A 27,655-nucleotide genomic window follows, 5' to 3' on the forward strand; every position below is an offset into this window, starting at 1 on the left:
TTTTTCAGGTCAAGGTGAGTTTATTGTCCAAATAGCACAACCTAATTGCATCCAAAACCATTTTCAAATCCATCTTTAAACTAGTCAGAAAAACAGGTTATTATTTTTAAAAATCACTTAACACTGAACAGACAGGACCTCTTAAAAGGCAGCTGACTACATATCATGTCACCATCACAGCCGACACAACACTGTTTTCCCATACTTCCTAAAAACCTTCCATTTACACCGATCACATCACTTCAGCACTTGCTAGCACCCCAAATACACACCCACACCTCTTAAAGAGTACATTGTGAGAGAATAACATTGACTTGATACGGCATCACACTTGTTTTAAAGCAAAAAAAAAAAAAAATTATAATAATAATAAAAGAAGTCCAAGACGAGAAACTGTAACTGGGAGGGAGAGAGAGAGAGAGATCTGAGGTACGTGGTACAAAGGTAATGAACATAATGGAAAAAATCCAATGGCCCGGTGATTTGCTGGGGATTTAAGAGTTGGCCAGCAGTCAGAAATAAAACCAATTAAAAAAAAAAAAGGAAAACTTTTTTTTTTTTTTCAAAGGAGAGGCACCTGTCAAAATATACTGGCTACTCTAATGGCTACAGTCAGTAAGGCACTTTTTTTCCCCAAAGCAGGCTGCAGGCAAAGGAATAAATGTCGCAGCTCCAGCCTGGTGAGCATAGTGGACATGCTGCCGATGGCTTTTCGAAACCTGAGCCAAGGGTCGGGTCTGACAGCCCAAGCCAAGTCTACAAGCAGAGACACACAGAGGAGAAGGGTCGTTCTGGCTGAGGGGGCTGTTCCGGGCTGTTCCGAATCCAGAATCAAGTGAGGCAGCGTGGGAAGGGGATGCTGGCAACACCCCCCGGACTCTTCTGCCCTGTTCGGTACCAGTGGACAGCGGTTCGAGTGGCCCCGCCCACAGCAGCCAGCCTGCACGCCACAGAGACAGAGCTTCCATCTGTTGGCTTCAGGGGACTTGACCGTCTCAGCACTGATTTCCCTTTTAAAGCTATTCTCAGGGTCGGACTGTCTCAAACATACATGAAGAAGAGTCCTCTGGGCTTAGAAGTCAGCTGGCTTACCCAGACTTCCTCCCTGTTCCAACCCCTCAGGCCCACTCTACCAATACGCTCTTCTTGAACTAGAAAATCGTTATTTACATGCTATAAGGTGCAAGTCTCGTTCTCCTCCCAGCCCTGGCCCCTGCGGCCCATGCAGAGAAAATCTCCCTGCCCTCTCTGAGGAAGTCATCTCCATCCTGCTGCTGTCCGGGCTTCCGGGGCTGCGTGGTCACCCCTGAAGGGGCCGGGATGCAGCCCCTTCAAAGGGAAGGGTTGTCTTTCCACCCCCAGCCACGTGTGCCAGACTCGGGCGACGAGGGAGGCAGGGCAGAGTCTCTGCACGGAGCAGGCAGACCCACGGGGACCGGGCTGTGGGACGGGCTGGGCTGCTCAGTGGGGTGGGGTCAGTTCCAGAGTACGGCCTCCTCGGAGAGAGGCCCCTCCTCTCAGCACAGGGGGACATTCTGCCGGGGCACCTGTCCCCTGCCTCCACCTGCAGGCTTCTAGGCGTCATGAGCCCGCGTGGTACTGAAGTCTGCTTAGCATATTATTTTTGGCGTACAAGGCTGTTTCCCCCTAAGGTTTGGCCAAAATAGGGGAAGGAACAAAATTTGGCAGGCTAGGGCAACAACTCAGCCCCCACTGATGGAGAAGAACAAACAAATAAACAAACAAAAAACCAAAGGGAAGAAGTAGAGATAGAAAGACAACAAGGCAGAAATAGGCCAGAACACGTTTGGAACCCCTCCTGTGGGAGGAGAGGAAGAGGAACAGAGTCCACGGGGAGAACCAGACTCCTCTGGGACAGAGACTCCTGCAAGGAAACCGAGATCCGACGAGAGGCTGTCAGGCAATCAACAAATCCAGGCTGACTTCTGTGTCAGGAGGGAACAGGCAGAAGGGCCAAATTACCTGGCACTGTCCCTGTCAGCAAACCCACCCCTCCCATCCCACCAGGCCCCAAGGATGGGAAGGAGAAAAAGTCAGAAGGCCCCAGTGGCCCCGGGGCTCCAGGAAAAGTGGAAAGTTACAGACTGGGGGAGAGCCTGCCGGCCTGTTCCCCTCCTTGTTTGTCAGGTTCTCTCATTCGCTGCCTGTCTGAGCTTAAGGGCTGGTCACGGGGAAAGGAATCTGTACCTGGCCGTCTCTTTAGGCTCCGAGAGTCCCGGGAACTCTTGGGCCTGGGCCTCCCTCCATCCTGTGGCGCCCCTCCGGGCCCAGAAGAGCGGTCCGTGCCAAGTGGGGCTCTCGGTCAAACATGGGCTGCTCAGCCTTCCTCTCCCAAACCTCAGAATTCACCACCCACTGGCCCACCAGAAAGCCCTAGAACGTTAGGGGTCGAGGAACCTGCTGAGTCCTGACCCCATCCAACACACTGCGAGTGAGATGGACTCATCAGGACTTGCGTCTCAGGAGAGATGCAGCTCCCCACCTCCTTTCCACTAGCAATCCTCTACTCATCAGACCCATTTCTCAACGCACGATTTAAAACCAGAAAACCATTCTGTAACCACTTAGCGGAGGACCCGGCCTTGCATAGCGCTGGCCAGCCCCAGCCCCCAGCCTGCTGCAGGTTCCGAGAGCACCCTGAGCTGGGGGGGCGGGGGGGCTGCCCATGTCCGGGAAGGGGCCAGAGAGAGGGGAAGGCTTCCAGACGAAGGGACCCGGAGCAGATGAGAGCCCTGCGTTAGAAAGGGCTGCAAGGTGAGGTTCTCCCAAGAGACCGCCGGAATTCTTTAGTGGGTCTCCCGGTCCCTGGTACCCGAGTGCAGACCGTGACTTCCTGGCCCGCTGCCTCAACCTCTGTGCTGAGAGCCGGCCTTGCCGGGGAGGGGAAGCCCCTTGGTTCAGTTGCATTTTTTCCATCATGATGAGGATACCGGAGTCAAAATGGGAGCCCGATGACCTTCATGACTGAAGAGGTCCCTGGGCCTGAGACCCTGGGGCCAAATTCCCCACCTTCCGCCTGGGAGGGGCTGCGGCCTCCTCCCCACTCTGCCTTCCCCTTGCCAACGAACGGGCCCCCAAGCGGAAACTGTACGGTTGTGAGGTATTATGAGAACAAAAATGAACCATTTTCTTTTGTAGCTATTGATTTTTGTCCAGTAAACCTGAGGTAAAGATACTCTGTCTTTGAAGGATGTGATCAGAGAGGAAAAAAAAAAAAAAAAACCCATGAATATGTTACCAGAAGAAAACAAACTCTGTATGGAAGGGCTTTTCCAGTACGAAGAACTCCTATCTCAACCATCTACTTCAGGACTTGGAATTTAAGCAGTAAAATAATATATTATAAACACGTTTATAAGATAGCAGCACACGGTGAGACATGACAGCTACGCACTGTTAACGTGAGTGACCATGAATGTTCTTAGCTTCTTAGCAGCGCAAAAAAAAAAAAAAAATAATAAAAAACTGAACATAATAAAATGAAAAATAAGAGACCCTTAGATTTTTCTCCATCTTAAACCCTCATACTACGAAACAAGGCAGACTCTGTGTATAAAATAATTCTTCAAAGTAGCCCTGTTCTGATTTTTTTTTTACTTAAAAAAGGCAAATATTTTAATAGCTTCATTACCTGTCAATTATAATTGTGCAAAAAAAAAAAAAAAGTTGGTGCTCCAACCTCTCTGCGAACTGAATGCCTCTAAGACGTGGAGAGGAAACAAAAGAAATTCAAGTACGCTGAATGCAACTTTGCAATGAAATCAACAACAACAAAAACAGAACCGGGAACAAAATGCCACTCTGATGACCTTTGCACCAGCAGTAAAGTTTCTTTCTGTGTCCAAAGGAGAAGTACAGAGGTGGGGAAGATCGCTCTGTGCCATTGAAATGGTAACAGATCTGTGTTTTTACGCTTTTTCGAAGGAGTGTTGTGATGGGAATTTCAGCGGAAAGGGATGTGTCCTGAGTCCCAGTGGGGATACGAGAGGATGTGAGATACAGGATGAGAACAGTAACCCAACGGGGGGGGGGGGGGGACAGGAGAAGAAGGGAGGCAGCTACTCTGCATGATTTGCATAAACCATCCCATCTATCCCTTGGGAACAATTTTTCAAAGTGCTTTTCGAATGGAATGGTTTATAACAACGCTCGCCTGTGGACCAGACATGCCAATCAGCACCAAAAATTCGTCTGTTTCCGAATGAGGGATGCCAAGGTCACATGACTCTCTTTAACACGTCAGGAGAAAAAGGTTCCATTCCAGATCCCACCCTCGGGCTCTGTCTGCCTCCATTTCATAGGAGTTTTTTTTTTTTTTTTTTTGGAGGGGGGTGCGTGGGGGATGGCCCATAGCTAGATTGCCCCTTTAGATAAAAATCGGGTGGTGTCCGCAACGAACCATGTTTGGAAGAAGCAGCAAGATGTCCGAAAACACAAAACCCAGGATGCGATGACCTGCGTCCAACGGGCGAAACAGCACATCTCTTAGGTAGCAGCTACTGCAGACAGCAAACGTTCTAGCTAGAGACTTAGCAACGCTCTTGACTTAGTAACAAACAGGCAGTCGGGGCAAGGGCGCTTCTCCATCCAAAATGGTTCGATCGCGTTTAGACTATTAGGTAGCTCCCTCCCCACCACGTCCCTCCTTATTTCTAATTCCTTCTCGAGTTCATTGCTTTGCACTCTAATCATGCCACAAGTGGCATCCGCAGATCCTCCAAATTATCCTACAAGGGGTGTATACATGCTAGTTCATAACATGAAGGAAAAAAAAAAGCCTCCTCTAATTTGTTCCCATATTGCAGGCGTACATTTTTTTCTCTAGCTACTTTGCAGGTTTTCCTGTAAGCATCTTACTATTACTTTTAACATAATCAAACAATAACTGTTCGCATAGATAAGGGATTCCCTTCTGTTGTACTTCAAATAGGCACCAGATGCTTTTAATTATTCCGTTTTTATAGGACCTTTATCTCTCACTTCTAAAAGATCTTTCAATATGATCTAGGTAGGGGGGCAGAATTTTTTTTTTTAAGGTTTCATCCTAAAACACAAGAGAACAAAACACAACCGGAGAGACGGAGAGAACAGATTGAACACGTCTCTCCGCCGATCGGCCCGCCCGACATCCTCACAGGTCAATATCCCGCACGTCTGTAGGGGTGCTGGCCTGGTCCAGTTCATCCTCTGACTTGGATCCGTCGCCCTGGTCCTGACGGTACTGCTGCAGGCTGTTGAGGAGCACCACCTCGATCTGCTCCTGGCAGGCTTTGAGGCAGTCCTAGAAGGAGAACGGTGCAGACCAGAGCCATCAGCAGGGTCAGCGGGAGACAGAGCATCTTACACACACGAGTCAAGCCTCGCCCAAGTCCACGCATGCTTTCTGGCAGGAATTTGGACAGTTACAGAAGGTGCGTCCTCTAGGCACTGCGCAGCCTCACCACTCCAATGGGGGGGGGGCATGGAGCGGCAGCATCAGCACCCCTGGGAGCGTGTTAGAGATGCAGAGCCTTGGCCCTCTCCAGACCAATCTAGTCGGAATCTGCAATGGTAGCAGAAGCCCACAGAAGCCCAGGGGAACCGTAAGCATAGGAGAATCAGGCCGGCACCAGCAGAGGTGCGAAGCCACGTCCGACCACGCAGTGCCTGGTCATCAGAGGGCCAGCGAGATGCTTCCTGCTTGGGACGCTGGGAGGTGCTGGGGAAAACGGGACAGCCAGCCCCCAGACTGTGAGACTACACGAGACCCCCCCCCCACGTGGCACCTGAGGGACAGACAAGAGAATGGACTGACCTGTACTGACCCCCACATCCCCTGCAGAAGTGCTTAAAAACCGGCAGATCTGTTTTTCTGCTTGTTTACCATTCCCTTTATGCTCGTAAAAATACAGCACAGAACGTTTACAAAATTCTGGACAGCAGAGCCGTCTAATTTGGGGAATAAGCAAGAATTTGCAGTGCTGCTTTGGTATGTCTGTATTTGGTAGGGAAGATTCAGAGTGTGTTGGCCCCAGGCAGAAGCTTCTGTCAGCTGGGTGCCAGGGGACACAGCAGCGATTCGTGGGTGTCACTAGGGAGGGGCTGCGGTTGGCGCCAGCAAGCGGGGTGTGAGCTAAAGAAGTGGCTCACACGGTAGGTATTCCCCAGCCTCTCTCCTCGGCAAGGCTGCTTTCCTGCCCTCTTCTGCCCTCTCGTAAGCAGCGTCTCCACACGGAGAACATGTGACACCACTCTGCCTGGGTGTCTCCGAGGTCTCGTGTGCGATTCCCTTTCGTCTGTTTCCCTGCGTACTGTTCGCTGCCCAGAACTCACTGTTTGCCAAACACAAAAGCGCTGTCTTTATTTTCCAAAAGTCTAAAATGAAGTTGGGGTGAACTACTCAGGAACAAAGTTATTTTCCTTCTCTGACCTCGGTTCTCCCACCTGTAAAATAAAGCTAAGGAAATGAGGACCAACCAAGACCATTTAGATAAAGTGCTAGGTTCAACGCACCACGTATTAAGAATCATGAGAAGTCAGTCCTGAATCTGCAAGAATCCCCGAGATTTCTTTGTAACGAGGTACGAGTGAGCGTCGGCTCAGGACAGGGGAGGCAGGCACTGCATCAGGCAGCGGGGATGGAGTGTCCGGCAGGGCAGACGTACCCCGGCCGCCGAGCTCTCCGTCCACCCTGAACAAGCAGACAAAGAGCCAGGGGCTGACTGCCGAGGACCCACCAGCATGTCCCACCAGCCTCTTCTGGTCACGTCCTCTGAGCTGCCTGAGCCCCTGACCAGTGATGAGGAAGCTGACGGGCCTTACCCGCCACCCACCCCCTGCTCCTCCTCCAAGGCCCCTGCAGTGGCTGGTCTCTGGTCCCTCCCTCACCGCTTACGAAGGTGCTGCACGGTTAAACCTAAAGGCATGATGCTTGTCGGGGCACCTGCATTTCTGTGGAAGATACCCGAGACCCGGAAGACCTTCCAATCTAAAAAAACGAATCTGAACGTTAACAAGGGTAACAAGGCAAAAAACGATGACAGGCAGAACTCATCCCGACCATCCCCTGGGGAGCCCCCGGCCAACCCTATCCAAGTCTCATTCCTCGGATCCTCTATCTTGGCCCCATGGAGAGGTCATCTGGGTCAGCACCCCTGCCACCCCGACAATTTGACCGACTCAGGGTGCCGAGATCATCACTGCATTAGCCACACCGGCATCCGAAGATAGGTGGCCCTTCAAATGAGACAGGGTGGTCCAGAGAGCTGAAGAACTTGATCTGGGGCCACAGAGAGTCTCTCTTTGGGTCACCAATATTCCTACAGTTGCTGGCATCCAGCCTTCCCTTCCAGCAGCCTGAGACCCTAAAGGAAGAATCTGGAGAAAGTCCTACAGGGAGGGCCAGCACACTGGGCAGTCCCTTCAAGGGCACTTCAAGATAACACAGGCACCAAATGTCACATGTACATAAGTTCCAGCCACAAACACATGATAAGCTTTCCTGAATAGAACGAAGGAAGATTTCATATGAAAACACCAACCCTCCTTTCAATCAAAATCATTCCTGACCATGTTTTTTGTTTGTTTGTGTGATTTTTTTTAATTGAAGTAGAGTCACTTAACAGCGTTGTGTCAACTTCTGGCGTGCAGGCAGCAGTGCTTCAGTCACACCTGAACACACATAGATTCGTTTTCATCACAAGTGACCGCGAGACATTGGGTGTAGTTCCCTGTGCTGCACAGCATGGACTTGTTCCAGCTCTTCATGTTTGACAGCTCTTGCTTAAAAAGGACGACTGCAGTGGCTCCCACGGGAATGAGGCACCCTGAACCCCAGAGGCCCATCAGTGACAGAGCTGGAAGCTGATGCTCTCGGGGCGGGCTGTGTCCCCATTCCTGGCAAGCTCGAGGTCTCCATCTACCCCTCCTCTGGTTCCACTTCTGCACGACTTGGCTACCAACAGCCCGAGTCTCAGCTGCGAGGACCACTCAGCTAGATGAAAAATGACCTGTCTGGTACCAGCGATGTTGAACATTCTATTCCCTGACTGTGTCACGAGGGAAATCAGCATCCCCTTCGTTGAGACAGAGCCCACAGCCTGCACTGCACTCCCAGCGAGCGTGCGCCTTCCTTGGGTGGGAGCCGGTGGGACGTGAGGGGAGGGGGAGGGGGAGGGGGCAGGGCAGCAGGCCTTGCGCAAGGGGCTCCCAACCTCCCTGGCCGGCAGGACGGTGCCTGGGACTGGGGGAGGGGGGGCATGACCTGGATGGAGGAGGGGGCCAAGCCCCAAGAAGGAACTAAAAGGGAGACAAGCTGCAGAGCCTGAAGGGAACAGGAGGTGAGGCTGGGGAAGAGCGGGAGGGCAGGGAGGCGGAATTCTATGGCGACACTCGACCACCGTTACAGAGCCTGACAGCCGGGGGCTCCAGCAGGCTTCTGGAGGCCCTCACTCCACAGCTGGACCACTGATGCTGGCTCATCCCCCAGCTCCATCTAGTTAAAAGCGAACCCTGGCCTTCCAAGGGCGAGCCTCCAATTCCAGAACCCTCTTCCCCACATCCCTCTGCTGCTTCCGGGCTGTAAGGAAAGGCAGAGCAGAGAATCTCCAAGAAAGAGGGACACGGAGCACATGGTCCAGGAGACCCCGGCAGCGCCTCCCATGGAAAGATGCTCCTTGGCTTCTGGGCGGCCTCCGAGAGCACCAGCCATTGTGTCGTGATGCCCCAAATTAAGCTGATTAAAAGCGGAGCCACAAGTGCTCGTCTGTCAGCCTGGACAGGTGGCACTCCGCAGCGCTGGAGGTCGGGCAAACCTCCAGCCCCAGTGATGACGTGTGCCCCCCTCACCCGCCCCCCGCCCCGGAGCCCTGACAGCCGTGTTTGTGATCCCCACTCCTTCCACGGCCCCGACTTCCTCTGCTTGCTGGCTCCGGCTCCGCGCCCTGCACCCTCCTCGGCCTCCATGAATGGGCGGCGGAACTCCTACCACCAGCGCTCAGTGTCACTGCATCACGGCATTGTCACCACACACGCACTGCACTCAACAGGCGGACAAAGGGCTGAATGAGCCCAGACCCGCGGCCAACTCAGGCAGAGACAACTTAGGGAACTGTCTCATTCTTCCTTCCTTCCCGGCCCGCTTGGCTTATTTCCTTGAATACCAAATGAGGCCCGCAGGAAAATGAGGCAGGAGCGGGCGGCATCGGCCTCTAAGTCTGTTCCGTCAGCTGCCCCGCCCCCTGCTTCCCTTCCAGAGACTCCTCTGGAGGGTCCTGACCACAGGCCCCATCCAGTCCACAAAGGATGGTCCCAGGGACCCAAGGGTCTTCAGGGCAGGGTGTGCTATGAGGGCTGAGAAACCAGTGAAGCTGGGGACCCTACGAACAACACGCTGTCCAAACCAAGTCTTCTGCGGCTCTGCAGACGGTTTGTTGATAGCTCACTGACAACCAGGACCATAATATGCCAGGATGACCCTAGGGGAGGGGGTATCCTGGAATCCTCTCTGCGCAACGTGTAAGCACGTGACAGAGAGTTCTGGGGAAACCAAGGTAGAAAAGGATAAACACAGACCGATGACTCTGGTCTATGCCTGTTCTGTTCCGTGTCTTCCAGTGATGTCACATCCTCGTGGCCCGTGAGCCTCAACCAAACTTGTGCACTAGTGACTTAGGAAAACCGTGTCACGGAACAGCGAAGCGACTCAATCCAAGATAAAGCTGCACGACGTTCCGAGGCCCCTGGCACGTTGGCGAAGTTAAGATGCAGCTAGCTTTCCAAAGGAGCGGGCTGGACCAGAGGACTGGAGGCACCCCTGAAACCCACCTGCCCGCCTCTGTCCTCCACCCCTTCCTCCCTCCTCCTCCCTCCCTCTCGCTCTCTGGTCAGCAACAACCCCCAGCGACAGGGGCAGGGGCTCTGGAGAAAGGGCTGAGTCAAAGCCGGGTCTTGTTCAGAGTCCACAGACAAGCCAACAGTGAGATAAACGCTGGTGCCAAGAGCGAGCAGGATGCCGAGGAGATGGGAGAGGGACCTCGATTCTGCTGGGGAGGGGACAGTGCCGGTCCCCCCTCTTAAACTTACCCTTGGCAATGGATGCCCCCTTAGATGGTCCCCCAAAGCCAGAACAGCCTCTCTGGCTGGTGTCTGTTTTTAGCAACACTTCTGAGTGGAAGGAAAGAGTCCTTAAAATATACCACCCTCGGAGACTTTTATTCCCTGTAAAACTGTCAGCCTTCTCACTCAGCCTTCTCTTTGGAATGAAGCATTCCGGTTTATTTTGGCAACCAGAGCAAGCAACAGAGACCAGCTTTCTCAGAGCCGCCTGGGTCCCTCCTATCAAGGCTTCCTGCCGCCCGCCAGGGAGCCAGGGAGACTGGTCTGGCCATTTTGGGGGACTTGAGGGGGCCCTCTGTCCAGTCTGATCCTGGACAATCCGTGGATGGAGGACACAGCTGGACGGGGTCCCCTGTGCCAGGTGCCTGGGGCTGCACAGAACTGCAGGGTCTGGGGTAAAACGCCAGCTCCTCCCAACTTCCCGTCTGCCGGGCACCAGGGCCGGCGGGGCAGCCCGACGGAGGGCTCAGTGCAACCCTCTGGGCACTTTACAGTGTGGCCCCAGGACATTCCACGTGTCTGTGTATACACACAGCTTTTTGTTGTGGCAGAACACACATCTCATAACATTTACGTTCTTCATCATTTTTTTAAGTGTACAGTGTTAGCATTATGTGCATTCGGCAAGTCCCTTCACTGTTCATCTCCAGAACTTTCCATCTCTCCAAACAGAAACTCCATGCCCAGAAAACAGCTGCTCCCCATCCCCCCACCCCTGGGCCTTGGGAACCTCTATTCCACGTTCTGTCCCTTCGAATCTGACGACTCTAGGAACCCCGTATAAGTGGACTCATACACTGTTTGTCTTCTTGTGTCTGGCTTATGTCTGTTAACACGTTCAGGGCTCGTGCTGGTTGACGAATATGCCAGAATTTCACTTCTTTTTAAGGCTGACTAATATTCCACTGCGTGTGCATACCACATTCTCCTTCTCCATCCCAAGGACATTTTCTATCACGAAGTGATGAAAACGTGACAGTCCCTACTCCGCGTTTCACAGGAGGCCTGGAGAGCAGAGCGCCTTCCTGCAGGCTGACCTCCTGCTGCATTTATAGCTGCCAACACATCACTTCCCCTCCACTCATCTGTGAGCTTTATTGTGGCTTCTCTGTACGATCATGGCATTTCCTGAGGACAGGAACCTCATCTCTTATGTTCCACGTGCTGCCCACCACCCCGACTCCTCCCGCGCTGCCTTGGGTCCCTGTGCCTTGTTCACAATGTGACAACCTGTGCCCAGTGGGCCTTTAATAAGCCCTCCCAGGAGTGCAGGGAATCAGCGCTTGGAATGCCCTGCTGCCTGTCTCCTGAAATGGTAAACAGAGTCCAGGAAGCAAGACTCGCCTCCCTCAAATGCCAAGGCATCCTGAAGTCTTGCCTCTCCCCTTCCTGCACTCGGAGCTTCAGCTCTTCAATGGGGACAGGCTGAGGGGCGGGAGGAGCCCTGGCGCCTGGAGGTCAGCACACAGCCAGCTGGCCACTGGGGACCTCCCCAGGGAGGGCAGGAGGGAGCCAGGCTCTGGGGACCAGAGGTAAGCTGGGAGCTTCCCGAGGTCTCGAACTGTTCCCTGAATAAGTGGGATGTGCACGCTTCAGTTTCAAACATGAAAATGTTTAACCCCAGGCCCACTGGCGAGAATAAGGCACCCGAGTGCTCACATCTCTGTTCCACAGCCGCGATTTTTAGGAGGAACCTCTAAGCCAGTTTTGTATCCAGTTAACCGAGTCTGACTTGAATGCAGCCTGGCTACGCAGTATCTGAACCGGGCAAGCAGTAATTCCAGCACGAAACAAGAGACTGGTCTGCAGTCTTGAAAAGCAAGGCACAGCCCACGAGCTCAAGGGGCACCCCGGAGTGACCTCTGACCACCTAAAGCCAACAAAAGGTGACCGAAAGGTACGGGACAGGCCGGGGACCCGGTGTGCAGCCAGCCCGTCAGGCCGCATCTGTGATTATCTGGAGGGGGTTACAATGGCAGGGCTCAGCCTCTTGTCGTGGACATTTTTGTCTCGGGGGTCGAGGAGGGGCTGGACTTTCCGCAAGGGGCCTTAATAGGAGGTCAGAGAAGGAAGGAAGCGTGCTGCTTCTGTAAAGGTAAATTCTGTCCAAGGTCTGTGTCGAGAGGACTCGAAGAGCATTCTCCACGGGAAGGTGCGCTGGAGGGTCTTTTCAGTATGTGTTTGGGAGAGCATGCTTTAAAAGCCTGTTCGGAGCCAGCACTTTCTGAAGGGGGGGAGGTAATTGGCCATATATATGTATATATGTATATACACACATATATACATATATATATATATTTTAATGGAGACACTGGGGATTGAACCCAAGACCTCCCTCAAGCTAAGTACACACTCTACCTCCAGGCTATACTCCCTGGAGCCAGCACTTAAAAAGCACATCTAAGAACTGCCTGAGGGGAAGGGGAGGTTCCATTAAGCCCTTCAGCCCCTCGGTTCGCCACTTCCTTGAGATGGTAATGAAGGCCAAGGCAAAATATGGGGGATGGGCTGGCGGTGAGGAGCCAGCGAGCTGCAGCCTTGGGAGCTCTGACATTTAACCTTCTGCTCAGCATCCCAGGTGCAGGCACCAGCCGCAGGCCTGTAAACCACATTTACCCCTGACCTCAATATATTCCCACAGGAGGGCACTCAGATGCCCCAGAACGTCCTGAGGGGGTGACCATGAAGTTCCCCTGCATTCTCGAGCCTCTCCATGGTGACTCCAGAGGGCCTCAGAGCTGACACCCCTCTGTCGAATTGCTTTAAACCAAAGGCCTTTTACAAACAAAAAGATCCCGGCACTGCAGCAGGGAAGGAATTCCGAGTTCCCAGGCCAGGCAGGGTCGGAGCCTCCAGGTTCCTGTCCCAGCTCTGGGAGCCCCCGCCCTTGCCCCCCCCGGGCCCGACCTGTCCTCACCACCTGCCTCCCTGACCTTCAGAATCAACGGAATCAAGCAACTGGGACCTTCTGAAGCCTGCAACCTCCAACCAGCCGAACCAGAGCCTCATTAGAGCCCAGTCTGGCCCCAAACCTCTCCTCTTCTAAGGAGCTTTGAATTCTGGCAACCAGGAGTTACAGCCTCCGAACTGTCCACAGGACACCCAGAATGGAAAAATCTATAGCTAATAATAGTTCCTTGCATCTGTCTGGCACTTGTACTTTTTAAAGTGCTTTTTAATCCATCATCCCCTTGAACTAAAGGGAAGTGAGAGGCGGGCGGGCCTGAGAGGTGGGCGGGGGCAGACGCCGTCCTCCCACGCCCTCCGCCGCGGGACAGCCTCGCTCTGGCCGCGCCTTCCAGCCTCGGCGCGTGTGAGCGGACGAGAAAGCTCCACACTGGAGGAGACGCAGGCTGAGGATTGTACATAAATGGAAACGAAGCAACAATTCAGACGGATGGGGAAGCCCCAGCCACAAAGGAAATCAGTAAACAGCCCTCCCGCCCCCTCGGCCGGCCTGCTGAGTTCTGTCCTCCAGCTGATGGCGCACGGCTCCAGAAACCTTAGCTGGAGGCCTTACCTGCTGAGTTCTGAACGACCTCAGGTGCTGATCTTAGAAAACAGAAACCAACAGCAAAGGGACCTCTGACACGGCATCTCGCACCCACTGGCTGAGGAAAGAGACGTCCAGTCTTAGCCGAGAGGACGGGGCCACCTACCACGTCCGTGTTGGTGATCTTGGCCAGCAGGTCCACCAGGGCGTCGCCCGTGAGCGAGCTCACGTCCTCGTCCTGCTGGAGCCCGCAGATGGCGGCGCCCACACTTCCAGTTGCGATCATTGACGGCGGGTACATGGCGAACTTGAAGTCTGCGGGAAGGAGAGGCAGGTGGTCAGGGCACAGGGCCGGCTCCCAGCCTGAAGACGCGCGGCTGGAGGATGGCAGTGGACCAGCTGCCCATGAGCCCTGACCCAACAGACGCATCCTCTCCTGTCTTTCCTTCCCCGGACGCCCTTCCTCTGCCCTCACAGTGGTGGTTCCAGATTTGAAAGGAGGAGACTGAGCAGGGAGGGTAGGGCTGATCTGACTGCATGCAGTGAGTTCGGAGGACCCAGGTTCCTCCCCACTCAGTCCCACGATGCTGTAATGGGGTTGGGGTGTCCGGCTCCGGTGGGCAGGCAGGTGGGTGAGACGTGGTCTCCCCTCCCTGGGGCTGATGGCGGGAGTACAGCAGGGGCTCTGAACCCACGTGCCATACCGGGGACATGGGCCCAGGGCTCCAGATGTCAGAAGGAGGGGGCGGTAACAAGCAGGTATGTCTTAGGAAGGATGACAGTTCTGATGTGACTTTGCCATGTTCTTGGGACGAGCCCCAAGGACTAACGTGGCTCAAACCAAAAAAGATGATTTTATTTAAAAAAAAAAAAAAAGGGAAACGAGGTGGGATTTTACACTATCCTCCTCTTCCCCCCAAAGTCAAGGGTCCTCAGAACATCCGGAGAAAGGACAGGAATTCACCCGCGCGCTCGGCACTGACCACCGCATCCGAGCAGATGGGTGACCTGGCTAAGATGTGATGACTCTCGGGCCTGAAGACCCCACCTTCTTGCAGGGAAGTGGGGGTTGGCTAGAAAGAAGTGGGAAACGAGGACAAATCCGAGGGGCTCAAACCCCCTCCACCCCCACCTCTCCAAGAGCAGGAACAGAGGAGGCTCTCCCGTGATCACCTGGGGACCCAAACATCAGTTTCCTCTGACGGAGACCAAGTCTGCCGCTGCTGCGCATCGAAGGAGGTTGAAGGATCCCCACCCCTCGCCCCTCTTCCTGCTGCTAACAGCTGCCACCTGCCAGCACGTCCAGTACCTGACACGTTCCCACCCGTGTCACCCACGCGTCACCTATGGAAGGCGCACACAATCATTACCTTAACGTTGGGGCTGAGAAACCTTCTGACTTTCCGCAGCCCCCCCAACCCCCCGCCTTGTGCTGACACGTGAAAGAGGCCACAGTTTCGTCCCTCGTCCTAACTGAAGTCCCGGGTGGAGAGAACCTGCCACGGGGCGGGGGGCTCTCTCTAGTTTTGCCGTCACTCTAGTGAATTCACGGAGTGTGGGGATGGAAGGCTGGGGGGTGCGGGGCTGCTGCAGAGGGAAGACGTGGGTTACACTTCCAGCTACAGCAGAAGCACTAGGCTGACCCCGCAGAAACAGCCCCAGCTCACGCCACCCGTTCTTGCTCTTCTGTCAATGAATTCCGCTGAAGCACTTTTCCCAGTGACCCCACCGTCCCCATCAAGTCAGGGATGTGCTCAGAAATGGTGCTGGGTCACGGAGCCAGGCCTGCCCGCTTCCCTCCTGGCTGAATCCTACGAACACAGCAGGCCTGGCCGCCTGTCTGTCTGTCTTTCTCCTTGGCCTTCTTTTCTTAGCCCACTCACCGTTTCCACCTCTTGAGGGCTGTCTACTCTGGCGTTCCACCCAAAACCTGCTCTCCAGTATCTGCTGTCCAGAGCCCCTCTCGGTCCCCTGGACGGTGACGAAGCCAGCCTCCCGCTCTGCTGTAGGTCTCATCACGAGTGTTTCTCTGCCCAGTAACCTCGTTAGCTTCCCCTTGTGACAGTCACAATGCGGAGGAGGCCGCCAGCCCATGGCCCTGGGCCCACAGCGGCCCGGGGTGGGAGCAGCTGGCAGGGGAGGGCAGGGCGGGAGGAGATGCCCCCACCCCCGCCCCCTCCACCCAGCCTCAGACCGGGAAGCCCACCCCACACATGCCTCTCTTCGTAGCCTGCTGCCTGCAAGTCAACTCCTACTTTAAGCAAATGAATTAACTTCTGCAAGCTGGGGGGTGTACATGGATGGTCCTGTGGTGCAGCCGGTGCTGGAGTTGCCCCCAGGACTGTACCCTGCTTCTTCTGTGAGGAAAATGCAGAGGGAGCCCATGGCACTGATGGGGCAAGGAGCAGCAGGGACCAGGCCAGCCCCACAGCCGCTCTTTGGATGCCTGAGCAACTGCCCAAAGAAGGCAGCATGCCCGCTGCAAAGCCAGGCCCAGCCCCACCCCAGACCCTGGCAGGTGACTGGTGACCCCGCCCTCCGAGCCCCTGGGCTCCCCGCTGTCTAAGAGGAGGGGGGAGTTAGACCCGCTAACTAACTAGTATTCCTGACTTCAACTCATCGGCAGGTCACCAAGTTCATCGGTGGGTCGTGACCGTGTGGTGTTGTTGTTGACTGGAACACAATGGAACAGAAGGCTTCGGGAGGTGACCCCGAGTAGTAAGAGTAGAAACTGTCTTAAGAAACTCTTGTATCGGTTGATGTAGCTGATGTGCCCCCTGAGTGGCACTAGAAGCTGTGTTTCTTCCTTTATAGTTTGGGCCCACAAGCTGGAAGATACTAGGTTGCCTAATCTCCCAGGGGCCTTCCAGCTCTGATTTGCCTTCACTTAAGGCTCTGGAGGAAGGATGACTTCCAAGGAAAAGGATGAGGAAGAGAGGACAGGACACAGTGCGGCTTCCACCAGGCGGCAAGAGTCACAAGGCGTCTCCCTCCACAGACCAGTTCCGCCCGGCCTCAGGGGCTGCCCCAAGACCACACCCAGGGACACCCCCTCTCCGCTGGTAGGGGAAATAGCAGAGAGAGAAACACCAGCATCAAACAGCTGAAGGGTCGCGCCCTTCCCCTAGCTGGCCCTCCACACTCACCTGTGGAGACCTTAAACTTCGGCTACGAAACAGTACTGAGAAATGTTCACAGTATCCACTTGGGGGGGGGGGGGGGGCGCCAAAAATAAATCAAACTTCATGAGCCCATGCTACAACTGTCCATACATACAGAAAAAGAGAAAAAATAGAAATGCGTATCCAGGCACGCAGGTTGGGGAGCTAAGAGGATACAGAGAAGGTGTATGTAAATTTCCCACCATCAGGTGGAGGAAATATTTTATTTTAGCAAAAATAAAATACCGAGTAACACTCTCCCAGAAATCTCTACATCACTGGTGCAGGAGGGCACACTCAGGGGTGAGGGTCTCTGCACCCCGAGCTGCCCACCCGGAGAGGTGAAGCGTGCCTGGCTTTGTAACACACCCTCTCCCTTCTCCCCCAGCAGAGTGGGACACAATTAGCTAACCAGGGATGAGTCCAGATTGGACAATTTCTCTGAGACGCAGAAAGCAGCGTGACAACACAGCATGGTGCGTTCAGAATGGCTAGGTGACTTCGAAAGGGACTCCTCAGAGAAAGGCAGTGCCCAAGCAGCCAGGAGCATCGGAGACACTTAAGAGGACTCCCCAAGGAGATGGGAGAGTTTGGGCCCAGCATCTCCAAGCCCCAGAAGGTGCGGGCCATGGAGGCTGGTCCTACCACCTCCCAGCTGTGCGAAGCTGGGCAGGTTACCCGACCTCTCTGAGCCTCTGTCTTCTCACCTGCAAATAAGGATGATAGTTCTACCCACCTCCTAGGGTTGTTCTCAGGATTTAGTGACGAGAACAGCGCCTGACTCAGGGTAAGCAGTCCGCCACCACCGTCACTGTCATCACCCCGGTATTCTGACCCCTGGGGCTTCCTGCGGTATTGGCCAATTCCGACTGTTGGAGATTCTGTTCAGGATCTGCAGGGGGAGGGGAAGGAGCCTGGCTTCTCGGGGCTGCAGGCTGATGCCGAGAGCAGGCCTAGCACGGCAAGGCCGGGAGGACGAGGGCTCTGCACCGCCCGGAGGCTCCTCCGACTGTCAGGGTGTGTATGTTGCAACAAGTCCCCACCACCGCCTGCTGCCTTGTCAGAAAGGGGCGAGATCCAGGGAGGCCCACGCTCATTCGGGTGTGGTCTCACCCAGAGCCCCACGTGCCAACAGCTCGGACCTGACCTCCTCCCTCCCCACGAGGTGATGGAGGCAGGGGACAGCCCTGGGGGACCCCAGCTCCACCAACCAGCACAGGCAGCCCTGCTGCTGTTTGCTTCCTCAGGGAGGTGTCAACAAAAACCAAGGTGACACCCATCTGTCTCCAGACACTTCCTTTCCCGGGTGAACCAATGACACCCGAGAGCCTGAGTGACTTGTCTCACGTCTGATGCCGGGCCTGGGTGTAAGATCAAGGCAACTGCACTCTGCAATCTGGGCTTTTTAATGTCTTAACCAGAAGGTGAAGTGCTCAGGGCCCCTCCCACTCCCCACTGGGATCACAGGGTCTTCGTTCCTATCTGAAGTGGGAGAAGAGTTCAGAGGAGGAAGCGCTGACTCGAGTCCAGGCGACGGGAACCCGTCCCATCCGGGGACTGGGGGCTGTGGGACCCCGTGGAGCTCCTTCCTTAACCTCCCAAGGACTTCCTGGGGCCCCACTGGGCTCCTTAATCTGGGCAAGCGCAGGAGAAAGGCTCCACGTTCATCGGCTTGGCAAGATTTCACTGGAGAAAAGGTTCTGAGCTCAGCAGGTTTGAAACTGCAGATTAGGTTTGCCCCCCAGTTTTGGCTCAGGGGCTGAGGCCTTGATGGCCAAACGAGCGCTGTGCTTTTGTTCACCACTAGGGGGCGAGAGAGGGAAAGAGAACCCAAGATGCGCTGCTTCCCCTCCTCCAACCTGCGGTCAGTGGGGGTTGCAAAGGCCAGAAGCCAGGGTGCTCACTGGCCACAGGACGACGTTGGCGGCTCACACCTCACCTGCCGCCCCCAGAGCAGGCTCGGCACACCCAGTCCTCGTGGGGCCAGCTGCCTGACAAGCTATGGGGGGTTTAACTCCAGAGGCCTGGGGGAAGTAGGGGGCTGGGTGAGGGCCAGCAGCCTGCTCCTTGCCCACCTTACAGCCAGACCCAGACCGGCCCCACTCACGGAAGAACCAGACTCCCTACTCAGCAGGCCACTTCCCCTCGGCCTCTCAGTGGTGACAGCAGCTCAGAGGCCCATGGATGGAAGTGGTTTCGACTCTTCCTTCCATGTTCCGACCACTCAGACAGGCCTCCCTTTCAGGACCAGGGGCCAAGTCATGCACCCTCTCTGGGCCCCCACTGTCCCGTTATAACCTGGGGGTGGAGAGTCACAAGACACCTCTTACAGCAGGAAGGAAAGCATTGGGGTGTCTTCACCACTGGGGCCCAGGCCCCGGGGACCCTGGGGGGGAGGGCACTCGTGCACTGGACAGCCCCTGATGTGCAGGGGGGCTCCTAGGCAAAAAGAGGAGATGCGGGGCACCATGGGTAGGGAGGTTAAGCACCCTCTCCCCCACCCTCACACCAAGTTCAAAGTCAATGCCATTGGCTCTTCTAGACTAACTGGAATCATCTGTTGAGCATGACATCATGCATCAAGAATCTCCCTACTCCAGCGCGATCCTGAGTCATCTCCATGGTCTCCTTCCTCACGACCTGGGGGCTCAACCATCCGAGCCACACCAGGATGCTCAGGCCCAGTCTGCTTCCCAGCATCCAAAGCTCCAGGGAGGGAGTGCCCAGCGCTGGCGGTTATGAAAGTCTCCCCTCAACCCAGTGCCTCCAGTGACCAGGACCAGCCGGAGTCTCCGCCCCAGGAGCTGTTCAGGGCTGAGCAGGGAAGGAAACAGGGCACCCCCCACCCCATCTGGCCAGCACGCTAAGCCTCAGCCCTGAGCAGGAAGACGGCCTCCTCCCCTTTCACACACATGGGCTCCCCGCAGACTAGGGGACCACTGCCAGCTCTTTCACAGCAGCTTTTCCCCTAAACTGGCCACAAGGCCTGAGGGTCGGCTGCCACCCTCTCCGGATCTGCTGGGGCCTCTGCGCCCCTGGCTGCTGGAGCCCTTCAGCTCCAAGGCTGAATACCCAGGGTCCATGGGGAGCAGGGGGCGGACAGAGCAGGCTGGAGGGACCCATCTCCCTGGGGTTCTGTCCCCAGTGCCTGCCACTTGCCGACCTGTCCTGGGCACCCGCCCATTCGTCACACCCTGGTCCCAGGATGTGGACTCTCATCTAACTGGAAGGTGTTTCCTTCAAGAAAAGCAGCCCTTGGCTTTCAGACCATCAGGCCAGCTGCTGTCAAGCCCCTCGTGGTGGGATGCCATGGCACCCAGCCATTCTTGCTCGCTCGAGGGCAGATGAGGGGATAGAAAGGCCTTCCGAGACAGGCTCACCCCTCCTAGACCCAGAAAATGTCTTGAGAACCTCCTGGTGCTCTGAGCAGCCTGCCCCGGGACGTAGTACTTGGCCCGTGGTTTTCGTTTGGTCGGAGGAGTTCTGCCTGCTCTGGCCCAAGTGAGCTCCTCTCTCTTCACGACTTCCTCTGCTTCCCCTTGGACCTCTGTCCTCAGTCCCTGAATCCCAGGCTCCCTACTCTGGCCCCAAACTTGGCAGCTACCCCAAGGATCTGGGCAAGAAGGCCAGGAGTGGGGGATGGGATCCCCCAGTTTGGATAATGGGCCTTCACAGAATCTGGGGATCTGCTGGTAGTCTGGACAACGCCCCCCACCCTCCTGACCCCAGTCAGAGACTAGAGAGGAGTGGGTAGACAGACCCCAAGAGCTGCGTCACATGGGAGACGAGGTCACAGCAGAGCGCTGACGATCGAGCACTGGGCCATGGGGTGGGAGTGGGGTGCAGGGTCAGGGGGCGGCTGTCGGAGGGCCAGAGAGAAAAGGGCTGGTGACCCCTTCTCCACAGTGGATAGTGACAGCAGACAGGAAGGGCCAGCTGGGCCTGGGAGACAAAGTAAGTCAATACGGGGCTGACCCCTAGGGCGCAGGCCAGACAGCAGGAGAACGAGGGGGAGAAAAGAACGGTCACTGTCTGCAAGGCAGCAAGGACATCCGCGCAGCTGACTCTCCCGCGGAGGGCGCGGGGCTGCAGCGCAGGACTAGGGGAGCTCAGGGAGGGGGCCTGCCCTGGACTCCCCTGCGGGCGGCTGGTCCCTGCCTCCAAGCCAGCCGGGTGGAGCGCCAGGTCCTGCTGGACCCAGATAGGGGCGGCTGGGACAGTCATTGTACCCGCCCTAGACAGAAGAATCAAAATCAAGAGATACTTTCACAGTTAGCATCGGGGCGTGCTGGCTGGTTTATGAAGGTTCCTGGTTCCCTGCACGCCGATTTTCATTTCCACAACCACCCTGAAAAGGTGGTAGGATCCCGATGCAATAGGCACGTTTTGCAGACAAAGAAGCTGAGGTTCAGAGAGGTCAAGAAGCCTACCCGAGGTCACCCAGTAGTAAGTAGCAACTCCCGACCTTTTGACTGTGGCCAGAGCGATGCGCTGCTGCAGACGCCCCTCTGCGCAGGCAGAGAAACATGTAACAAGATGTTGAAAGAAGTCTACCCCCACGACCCACTGACAACTCAAGTGCACACGCCCAGCAAACGTGAACCCTGCTCTCCTTGGGGGAGAGAGCTTTACCCCGTCACATCTTTACCTAACGTTTCTGATTGTGAAAACAGGACCTTCTGATGTTTCTGCCTTGGACAAGTACAGATTCAGAGTCTCTCCCATGGCTGCTATCATTAGGGGAAAAATACAGTAGAAATTGGTCAAGGTGCCGTTTGATGAGACAGTATCAAATCACTGCCTTCAGTTTATTAGGAAAACGCACAGCAAACAAGGCCTATGTATCAATTGTGGGAGCAGCCTGGTGGGTGTAGAGCTCTTATGCCAAGAAGCTTTGCAGAAGCTAAAGGCTGTAACCAAAATCCAAACAGTAACATGTGGAGGGAAGGCACCAGAACGCAGGCTCAGGACGCAGGTCCTTGCTGAAAACCCCACAGGTCCACCCCCACCCAGGAGAGGGGGCAGCCAGAAGGCAGTAAATGCCCTACAGCCGAAGAGAACTGCTCCAGGGCGGCCTGTATTTATCTTGACAGTGTTCCTTTAACCTGCACTTGCCCCTGCTCCCCCCAAATTTCCGCTTGGGCTTATCTCCAAGCCATCCTTTTCCTCAAAAGATTAAAGATTTAAACACAAGCCGAGAGCAGTATATGTAATCTTCAAAGAGCGCTGTAGACACCATAAAGAATATTTTAACAGGCGCTGGGTTTTTTTCCCCCTTACCACACCTGTCCTCATAAACCATTTATGAGTTTAGCAGAGAAAAAAAATAGACGAGCTCAGATAAAGGTAGGAAAAAGCCAACCCCAGGATGAAACCTTGGACTCGAGATTACGCAGGAGAACCCTCTCCGGTAAACCACCCCCAACCCACAGAAGTTAGGGCTACAGGCTGCCTCCCCCAGGATCCCATCCCCCCCTCCCCCTCCCCCCCCCGCCCAACCCCTGGAGTGGCTCCTACCAGTGGCGCACAGAGCAATGAAGGTCTGCGCGTGCTTGCGGATCAGAGACAGCTTCTCATTGGGCTGGGGGAGCTTCCGAAGGATGTGCTCGATGAAGTCGTGGGGGGTGACAGCTGCCAGGTTCCACTTCAACTTGCCCAGCACCACCAGCTCCCACTCCTGGCGAGGGAGGGAGGAAGGCAAGGGTCTAAGAAAACCCACAGGCTGACCTGGTGTCCAGGGCCTGAGGGGTCAGGATCTGGACTAGTATCAACAATGCTTATTAGGACGCTACCAGACTGTGAGGTGGGCCCATTTATCAAGCAGCCCCAAAGCTTTGAAGTCGGTGACGAGCTCAGGTAGCTGGTGCCAAGACAGCACTTGCCTCTATTTTGCCTCTCTGGCTCCCTCTCCCACCCCCACCCCCAACCCGGACTTCCAGGCGAGGCTGTGGCCCCTCCCACCCACCCACCCACCCAGAAGGTCGTACCTACAGTAAGCTAGCGCCAAGGTCACTGTGGCCCTTGAGTAGGAATTTACTGTCTATGCCTCTTTGCTGCATTAGCAGTCTTTTTAATCCTCATGGAAAAATGATGTACACGGTTAAAGCTCAAAATTAAGTTTCTTGGCCCAAATCCTTGGCAACCAATTAGCTTGCTTGTAGTTGGTGCCAAAAAGTGCCACTTTTCTCTGCTGTTCCCACTTTCCCCTGGACACATGATGCGGAAATCTCGGGGAAATGATACTCAAACACAGAGCACCCTTCCCCTTAAATGTTTCACGGGCCTTTGTTATCACGAAGGACCAGATGGTCACTGGCAACCCCATTCTGCAGCTGGAGGTGGTTCAGGGCAGGGTGAAGGTGCTTGTTCAAGGTCATGGAATCCCGCAGCTGAAATGCGGACGCAATGCAACCCTGTCTCTTATGGGCCTGTCACCAGCAGCCCACCTCGTGGAAAGTCTTGTTTCTCTCCCCCTATTGAAGGTACTTTTGGAGGAACTGTGCTCAAAGGGAAGCAAACCAAAAAGAAAGCCTTAAAAATACGTGCGGTCGGGGGGCGAACAGGCCTACTGCTCGATCACCATCAGACAAACGAGAGCAAGAGACCAGCTCGCCAGTGCAGCCTGCTCCCCTTCCCCCTAAGATCCTGACCTACTGAGTCCCATTTCCCCTCCCAGGCACCGGCTGGCTGTGTGGTCTGGGCTGACTCCCGCCTTCGCTGGCCTCAGCTTTCTCATTGGTAAAATAGGACTCCTCCAGATCTCAACTTCCAGGATAACGAGACAGGGAATGGAAAGAGACAGGTTGGTCTGCGGCAATATAAATTCGCTTGGGAGGTCCTGGAAAATCTGGGGTGTTCCAAGTACCCCATGTTTAAACACCAACATACTGAAACAGTGAAGCAAAAGGAAGAGCCATTTTCCTGGTCTCCCATGAGAAAAAGAACCGGATCCAAATTCTAACAACTTTTTCTTTCCCGGCTTTAAAGTCGGCCTTGGCTTTTTATGGGAGGTTCAGGGTAAAACCCAATAGACACAACCAGCGTCTTCCAAGATGGCCTGAAATTCCAGCCATGCGTTCCCGCAGGGAATGTGAGTATACACCACTCGACTTGTACCATTATTAAAGGAAGCAGATCTCCCAGAAGAAAGCACCTTTCTGGGCCTCTCGGACCAAACCAGAAGCAGCTGAAATCTGGCTGCTGTTCAAAGGTGAGGTCATTCATGCCCCTCTGCATCCTCGGAGATGCCTCCCCGTCTTTGCACATGTCTGCCGCTAGGTGGCAGCACAGCCCCAGGAAGGAAAGCTGCTCACAAAGAGCTCAGTTCTGGCAGCCAGGCCGGCCCTGTGGACTTCGGGCAGGCCCCGGCAGCAAGGAGGAGGAGGGGGCGGGAAGAGGGGCCCCTTTCCCAGACAGTTGAAGAGATAGGTGTGCAGATCCCTGAACATGGGCCCCGGAGCCGCTCTACCAATGCCACGGGGCTGCGATTGGGACGTTGTAAGCACAAGGCTGCAGGGGACAAGAGTCCGAATGGGTGGGAAAAAGGTTTGCTGGCAGAAAACCAGAGTCCAGACAGGTCCCCTGTGTCTGTACAGAGGTCACAGACCACTGGAGCTAGGAATCCAGGCTTCAGAATCCTCCAACAAGGGGCCAGATTTGACTGCGCTCAAAAGTCAATGAGCAGATATTTAGTGAACAGCTACTACGTGCAGATTGTCCTGAGACTTTAAGAGATACCTAAGACCTACCTTTGAACTCCGGGGTTCTTAGAAGGCACACCACACAACACGTTCCTATCATGTAAGAAGTCCATGACTGTCTCAGAATTCAGTGATTGGAAATTTGGGATTTAATTAAAATACTACCACTGTGTTCCATGCCTCCCCTACGATTTAATTAAAATATTACCATGTTCCATGCCTCCCCTACACACACACACACACACACACACACACGGCGCGCACGCACGCACGCACGCACACAGGCAAATGAATCTCACCAACACAAACCTTGAGAATCTTATCCATGCATGTAGCCTCAGAATTACTTAGCACATGCCCAGCACACAGTAGGAACACAAGAAGTCTCATAGTAAAGGAGAGTGTTCCCAGAAGTGAGAAAATTCCAGGGATGGGTAATTTGGGGGTCCTAAGAATTTGTTTTGGGAGCAGATGGTCGAAGCATATCAGGCTAAGGCCCGGCAAGGAGGAAGAGCAGAAAGGCAGGAGAAAGGAGGCAGTCATTACCAGCAGCTCCTGAGGCTTGATGGAGTTGTCCGTGTAAATGCACAACTTCTCGGCTGTCAGCGGGATGGTCTCTTTCAGCTTGGACGCCAGGAACATGCACACGGCCCCCAGAAGCTGCAGGTGGGTCTTCGGAGTCGGGACTCCGGCCAAGAAGCGGTCCAGGTAATTGATGGCCAGAGGGAAGACCTCTTCCTCACACTTCTGCTCCTCGCAGACCTACGACACGGGTGGGAAAAGGTCGGGGTCGGGGGAGAGCGTCGTATCAGGAAGAGAGAATTAAAGAGGAAGACGCAGTCTCTGGAAACAGGACAGAAATTGAATTTTTGCGGGGGGAGGGGGAGGGGAGTAGCGTAAGTGATAAGAGAGAAGGCGAGGAAATTGGGGTAAATCTAAATGGCTCGCCCGTGCTGGGGTCCTCCCCGGGAGCCTAAAACCTCCGAAGGGAGGTGGATTAGAGGCCGGGCGGCCGAGGCCGCGCCGCGCAGCAGCGCCGGGCCCGCCGCCCCCGTGGGCCGCGCGCTACTCCGCACTCGCTCACTCACTCTTTTTTGGATTTCGTCATCTTTTCAAAAAATCAATAAAAATATTCTGGAGGCTCCGGGGGTCTCGTTTTTGGTCCCATCCGGACCGCCAGACCCCTCTCTATCATTCCCGACAATTGAAAAAATTGTCGGGGAGGGTCTCCGCGGCCTAGGCGCCGCATTTGGGGGGGTGGGTGGGGAGAGGTGGGGAAGCGAGGGGGAGGGCGGAGGGAGCGAGCGCCGCGCAGCCTGGGCGGCCGGAGTCGGAGCAGGGGAGACGGGTTCAAAAAATAATTAAAAATCGAGGAAATATCCCACACCAGCCCTTTCGGCATGAAAACCCCCCAGAGGCCTCCGGCTTCCCGAAACGGAGGTTTCGGGTGCCGGGAAGGTCTGTACCGCGACCCCTGGGGCTTCGGATCCCGAGGGGAAACTTGCAGGGGTGAGCGCCGCGGCGGGAGTGTCCGGCTGCGGCCCGCAAGGGCAGAGGCCGGGGACGGTGGTGACGACTGGGGGACAGACGAGGACGGGGAGCCGCGGGAGAAGAGCGCGGGGGGCTTCGGCCGCTCCTTCGGGGGGGGCCGCTATCCCTCCTGCACACACCTCCTCCCCCCTCCTACCCCACCCAAATCTCCGCACCCAGGAAACTGGAGGCCGAACCGTAAGTAACCTTGGCGAGGTGGGGGTCTGGGGGGAGGGCACTATCGGAAGTAGGGTGTCTGGAATAGTGGGGTGCGAGGGGGGAGCGGGCGCCGGGTTCCAGCCTCTCCACCCCGACTTTACAAAGCAACATGGCGAAAGCCCGGCAGGTCCGGAGCCGTGCAGACGTGGGCACACGGCTCGCTCGGCAAGGGTTCGGAGCAAGGGGAAAGAAGTGGTCCTTTTGGGTTCCCCGAAAACACACGTTCCTTCAATGTGACTTCCGGGGCTCCTGAATTCCCCGTTTCTCTTCTCCTCCCTCCGCCCTCCCCCTCCCCCCCCCCTTAGTGCCAACGCGGAGTCGCGACCACATGCGGGGACCTAAGGCTCGGAAGAGTTTGCCCTGGTCTTGGGGGGGAGCTCATTTTTTAACTTTGGGGACTGGGCTCACGTTCCTCCTCCCTTCTTCAAGGCACCGAAAGCTGCCTCGGCTTCGCAAGACAGGTCGGGAGGAGGGTGGGAAGAGGAGGCAGCCACATGCAGGCACACGCGCGCGGGATGCTCCCCCACCCCCGCCCCAGGACAGCCTCGCTTCTCCTAGATTTTTCTCCTTCCCCCCTCCCCCTCCCCTAGTGAATCTCGCACCCCACAAGGAACAGAAAGGAAGCCATGCGTCTCGCCAAGGGCGCGGGGTAACCTCTCGCATGGGAGCTGGGAGACGGGCGCCGAGGCTGCCCTCTCCCAGGTCCAGGGTCTCCGCGTAGGGTCGGGGGTCCGGGCGGGGACAGACAGAGTGCCTGCCTGCAGACTTACCTCCAGCATCCAGGTGGCCACCATCCTGCGCATGTAGGGCTGGATGTCCTTCTGCACGCACTTGAAGTAGGAACACTGGGGAAGGTAGCGCTCCTCGATGGTGAGCAAGTTCTGCAACACGCGGTCGTCTTGGAGCAGGTTGGCGTCCGGCACGGCTCGGCGGACCGGGTCCACCTCGCAGCACAGCAGCTCCATGGCCAGCTGGGCGCCCACTCGCTCCCCTGCGATCTCCGGACTGGAAAAGTTAGGGGGTTTTTTGGAGGGGGGAGGGGAGAGTGTTCCCCTTACCTCCTTCCTTTGGCTAAATAAGAGGTTTTCGGGGAAAAGTTAAGGGCAGAGAGAGAAGCAGAGGGGAAGAAGACAGGAAAGGGATGGGCGGTGGGAGAGGAGCGCCTCGGGGGCCGCTAACTCTGCCTGCCCTCCCCTTCAAACTTGTCTGCTCTCCCCAGCTCGCTCTGCTCTCTGCTCTGCGAGGCAGTGACGCAAACTGGCTGGGCAGTTACTTCTCCTCCCTCTCGCCTCACTCCCCTCTCCAGTTCCTCCTCCCCTTCCCTCCCCTCCCGTCCCTCCCCTCCTCCTTTCAATCTCTCTCTCCCTCCCTCCCTCCTTTCCCCTCGTGTTATTAAGGAGAACAGCAGCTGGCCCGACCAAACTTCAAACGCGGTC

General features: G+C 55.6%; 1 protein-coding gene across 1 annotated transcript; it reads right to left on the bottom strand.

The window, feature by feature from the left end:
• Positions 1 to 27,483, bottom strand: CCND2 (cyclin D2). Its single transcript, XM_032473362.1, has 5 exons — positions 26,990 to 27,483; positions 25,017 to 25,232; positions 22,288 to 22,447; positions 13,776 to 13,924; positions 1 to 5,302 (listed from the first exon to the last, which is right to left on the bottom strand). Exons 1-5 carry the CDS (start codon positions 27,182 to 27,184, stop codon positions 5,153 to 5,155), a joined length of 870 nt encoding a protein of 289 aa, XP_032329253.1. The 5' UTR covers positions 27,185 to 27,483; the 3' UTR covers positions 1 to 5,152.
• Positions 27,484 to 27,655: the final 172 nt, after the last annotated feature.

The sequence above is a fragment of the Camelus ferus genome, chromosome 34 (assembly GCF_009834535.1).
Source record: "Camelus ferus isolate YT-003-E chromosome 34, BCGSAC_Cfer_1.0, whole genome shotgun sequence".
Taxonomy (NCBI): domain Eukaryota; kingdom Metazoa; phylum Chordata; class Mammalia; order Artiodactyla; family Camelidae; genus Camelus; species Camelus ferus.